This window comes from Chiloscyllium plagiosum, chromosome 17 (assembly GCF_004010195.1).
Source record: "Chiloscyllium plagiosum isolate BGI_BamShark_2017 chromosome 17, ASM401019v2, whole genome shotgun sequence".
Taxonomy (NCBI): domain Eukaryota; kingdom Metazoa; phylum Chordata; class Chondrichthyes; order Orectolobiformes; family Hemiscylliidae; genus Chiloscyllium; species Chiloscyllium plagiosum.
Genome location: NC_057726.1, coordinates 61491855 through 61496731, shown reverse-complemented (window position 1 = coordinate 61496731; position 4877 = coordinate 61491855). Strand labels below are relative to the sequence as shown.

The 4877-nt window shown below is 39.6% G+C and overlaps 1 protein-coding gene across 1 annotated transcript in view; it reads right to left on the bottom strand.

Moving 5' to 3' along the window:
* Positions 1 to 321: 321 nt before the first annotated feature.
* nudt21 (nudix hydrolase 21) overlaps positions 322 to 4877 on the bottom strand; it is a 17376-nt gene continuing 12820 nt past the window's right edge. The window contains exons 5-7 of the mRNA XM_043707305.1: positions 3605 to 3680; positions 1341 to 1455; positions 322 to 611 (exon numbers count right to left, since the gene is read on the bottom strand). Coding sequence (XP_043563240.1) covers positions 590 to 611; positions 1341 to 1455; positions 3605 to 3680 — 213 coding nt within the window. The 3' untranslated portion in view covers positions 322 to 589. The remainder of the gene's footprint in view (positions 612 to 1340; positions 1456 to 3604; positions 3681 to 4877) is intronic.

The window sequence follows — 4877 nt, the reverse complement described above, 5'->3', positions numbered from 1 at the left end:
AATAAGGCTGTATGAAGCAGCAGTTAATGTTTGTAAAACAGGCAAGCATTAACATCCCAACCAAAAAAGTTTAAAACTTGAATAAGAGCCGCAGAACTGATAATAAATCAGATAACATGTATACAAGGCTAAAGCTGACCTTGAAAGTTACTGGTCCAAAAAAGGTTGGGTGATGAAAGTGTTCCTACCATAGAAACCAAACAGAATCCATTGAGAGAGTTATTAATCCTTAGGTTGCATGCTACATCCATTTACAAAAAGAACAGGACGAAATACAAAAAAAAAACCCATGAAATTTAATCAATTAAAAACCACATCATGTATCCTTCTCCATTTAATAAAGTAGAAAATGCGAACAGTTACACAAGAGCAGAAATTTTCTTAAAAAAAAGAACGTGCTAGTTAGGTTTGTCTTCAATTATCATAGAACTGAACAAAACATCAGCCAGATTTGGGCAATCTGATGCTGCAAAGATGCAACTGGCATGGACTTGAACTGTCAGCAGCTGACGGAATTCACAGTTGAAGATGTTCAGGGAAACTTGACCTACAGGCCATCATGATCTCATGTTTGGCATGTTCTTAAACTTCAGTTATAAATAAAATTAAACCTAGAATACAAATTAAAAACAATTTTAAGTACATTGAAATTGCACACACAATAATTTTCTTCCCAAAGTATGAAAAAGTTAAAGATCTTAAATGATAACTCAAATGTTTTTCAAACTGATTTCATATCGGAGGTTATCGAATTGCAAGCTCCAAATAAAAAAGCCAACTGGACTTTAAATAGAAACTGGAGTCAGTTAAACTGTTTATAGGAGCAGTTTTAAACTCTTGACAAAAAGTTAAAAGGTGGCAAAATACTTTGATTCTGGAAATTTGAAACTGGAAACAGAATGCTGGAAGTCTGAGTCTTGACATTTAACACTACTGTTTTGTCTCCACAGATATTATCAGACCTGCTGAGTTTCTCCAGCACTTGTTTGTTACAAAGTTTTAAAAATATTTTCAATTTGCCTAAGAAAACTGTTAAGTTGTAAAAGGGGAAATTTATCAGAGAAACTAGAGTGCAATGCTTACAATGTTCCAGATAAGCCTCCCTCCAAACTTTCCCATAAGCCCTTGTACATTTTAACAGCAAAAGTTGTGCAAGTCAATTTAGACAAAATTCGTGACTAGTATCAGTTAAGCCATTTCTATGGCAAGTAGCTTCAGACTTTCCCCAATTCAAAATCTGCTCTCAGCCCCTTTTTCAATGTGCACTCAACTATGAGATTTAAGCAATCTGTAATCTCAAAACAAACAAAAGACATGTTCAGGAATTGTATTCCTCATACCTGCTCAAAAGCTGAGGAAGACTGGAGATTATGGGTCCATAACCTGGAGCATTGTCATAAAGCTCAAATAATGGTGCAGCAACCAATTTATAATTCTTCGGTACCGCAAACAGGGCTGTAATCAAACAGATTATTAAGGACTACCGGAACCAAGAGATGTGTCACAAGTATCAAATATGCTAGCAACTGCATATAGTAAAAATAATAAAGACAGCAGCCCAAAACTTGCACGAAAGCAAGTTAACATGCATTCTGCATGACCAAGACAATTTGGCCAGACAGAAAGAAGATAACCCTCAACCTTGCTGTAGTTTTGCAATAAACCTCACTACTGGAAACTCAAGCTCTGCTTGAAAAGGTCACATATTAAATTCTCATGGGAAATTAGTGCAACAGTATATCAACCAATCCAGCCTGAAAGATTTAGATTAGCATGCACTATTCTTGCATGGAGTAAATTCAAAAATTAAGTTCCTTTCCTTAGTCTCGTAATCCAATTTTATTTGGCTTTCTGTGCACAATTTAAAATTTAATTCACCCTTCTGATTCACCTCTTAAGTCATGCTGGTTTCTTTCACCACTGAGATTTAAAGTTGACAAATAACTGGACCAAAGCCCAAAATTAACTCTCACTTCGTAGCTTTTCAGTTGCTCAAAGTGTATTGGTCTGCGAAAAGTGAAAACTACAAAAGCATTGCCTCTACCATTTGGGATAAGAAATAGAGTTGTAACCTAAGTTGCCAGGTTGGTCTGTTAAATTTCTCACTGGTGCAATCTCTTAAGTGTATCTCTTACTGAAAGTTTTCCACAGGTAAATCATAGTTTTGCCTGGGAAACTGGATATACAAATGTTCCAAAACTCAAAGCAGCCATACGTCAGACAGCCACAAAAATGAATAAACTAGCCACATCTCATTTACTTGACGTTTAGCCATTTGATCCTAGCCAAGATAGCATTCCTGGGATAAGAAACAGATAGAAGTAACTGGGGTTCCATCATTCACAGCATAGAAACCTTTTAGAAATAGAGAGGCAAGAGGAGAATTTGCTTTGGCTGTGATGTTCCACAGATCAGTCTGCATGTAGTCACAGGCGTCAAGTGATAGCTACTTAGAAAGGGGGACAGGGCAGCTGTAAAACATTACCAGGGCTAAGGAGTTGAGAGAGACCAAGTGTCAGAAAGGTATCATGATTTATTGGTTTGATAGCATTTTGTGGTGGAATGGAAGATGGATCCTGAGAGTAGAATTTGTTTACATTGACGACCAGCCAAGGCTCCCTGGCAGTTGTGCTTTAGTCAGAAGCTGAAGTTCAAATAAAAAGGTTCCAAATAATTTGCAAATATTCAAAGTTTGTGAGAAGATTTGTAGCTCGGGTGCTCGTCGTTGTGGTTCTGTTCGCCGAGCTGGGAATTTGTGTTGCAGATGTTTCGTCCCCTGTCTAGGTGACATCCTCAGTGCTTGGGAGCCTCCTGTGAAGCGCTTCTGTGATCTTTCCTCCGGCATTTGTAGTGGTTTGAATCTGTCGCTTCCGGTTGTCAATTCCAGCTGTCCGTTGCAGTGGCCGATATATTGGGTCCAGATTGATGTGCTTATTGATTGAATCTGTGGGTGAGTGGCACTAGAGGCATGGCACTCATCCACAGATTCAATCAATAAGCACATCGACCTGGACCCAATATACCGGCCACTGCAACGGACAGCTGGAACGGACAACCGGAAACGACAGATTCAAACCACTACAAATGCCGGAGGAAAGATCACAGAAGCGCTTCACAGAGGCTCCAAAGCACTGAGGATGTCACCTAGACAGGGGGCGAAATGTCTGCAACACAAATTCCCAGCTCGGCAAACACAACCACAACAATCTGCAAATATAACAGATACTGAATTTATTGTAATACTGAGACAGCACTACATCAAAAATACCATTTTACAAGTGTGATCAGACACTCAGGGCTTGGTCAAAGATCAAAGATTATTTGACCAGAGGACTTTAGTATCACAACCAATATTCCTTTTCATCCAGTGAAATTAAGGCATTTATCTCAGCTGTTCAGCAGACACCCTCATGTACGAGTTGCAACAGGAAGTGCAAGAGACAAACTATTAATTCACTTCAAGTGCTAGGAGGTGGATGAATGTTACTCCATTGATCATTTGGAGCTCACGCTAATATTTTCATCTGAAGTACACCCTTAAGCTACCAGACTGCATGTGAATTCAATCATGCCTCAGCATATCACACATTGCCTCATGATTTACCTTTCTCTTGAAGTTGCACTAAGAAGAGTTTCTTGTGCTCTTTGGGTTTGGTGATGTGAGCTGGAATGTAGGGATACTGCAGAAAATGGAAAAACAATGTTAAAAGACAGTACATTTGCAGGTGATGTTATATATTTCTCTCATTAGATAAAAGGTTCACAGATAATTCAGTACTGCTGAGCTACATGATCCATTAATCACAAAGGAAGTGAACTAATTTTCTACTACTAGTGGATGAGGTCATATTACACAATGTCAAAGCCCCTCAGCTCAAGACTGGACTACGAAAAGGTCTTCCTCAGTCTGGTTTGTATCAAAACCCTCAATGTGTTTTATTACAAAAAAAAAGTACCATTTTGCAATAGCAGAAATTGCAGAACTGCCCTTAAGAATTTAATTCTGGTCAACACTTATGGTGAAATCACTGTCATATTAAAGATTATATCACAAGGTATGTTACTATCATATGGATAACCAGCATCCCATTTATTTTTCAACTTAAAATGTTGTTTCCTACAATAAGGATGTAGAAAATCTATTATCAGAACAAAGACCAGAAAAAGGTCATTTAAGAAGTCTGCACAAGGAACTCAAGGTTTCTGCTCTTTGCCAAATACCTCAGAGGGTAGCCACAGGGAGGCAATTGTCTTTGGTTCCAAGAATTCACAGGGGCAAAAGGGAATAAGTAATTATCTAAAACAGCTCCACACCAAATCACTGCAAACAAAAAAAGTGTGCCAAGAGAATGTGCAGGGATACAACAGAAAACTGAACATGTTGAGACTTTGGAGTGCAGGTTCATAGCTCCTTGAAAGTAGAATTGCAGGTAGATAGATAGTGAAGGCAGCGTTTAGTATGCTTTCCTTTATTGGGAAAAAAAAAGTGTATGAGTACAGGAGTTGGGAGGTCATGTTGCGCCTATGCAGGTCATTGGTTAGGCCACTGTGGGAATATTGCGTGCAATTCTGGTCTCCTGTCAACTGGAAAGATGTTGTGAAACTTGAAAAGGGTTCAGAAAAGATTTACAAGGATGTTGCCAGGGTTGGAGGATTTGAGCTACTGGGAGAGGTTGAATAGGCTAGGGGCATTTTTCCTGGAGCGTTGGAGGCTATGGGGTGATCTTGAGCGGCACGGTGGCACAGTGGTTAGCACTGCTGCCTCACAGCGCCAGAGACCTGGGTTCAATTCCCGCCCCAGGTGACTGTCTGTGTGGAGTTTGCACATTCTCCCCGTGTCTGCGTGGGTTTCCTCCGGGTGCTCCGGCTTCCTCCCA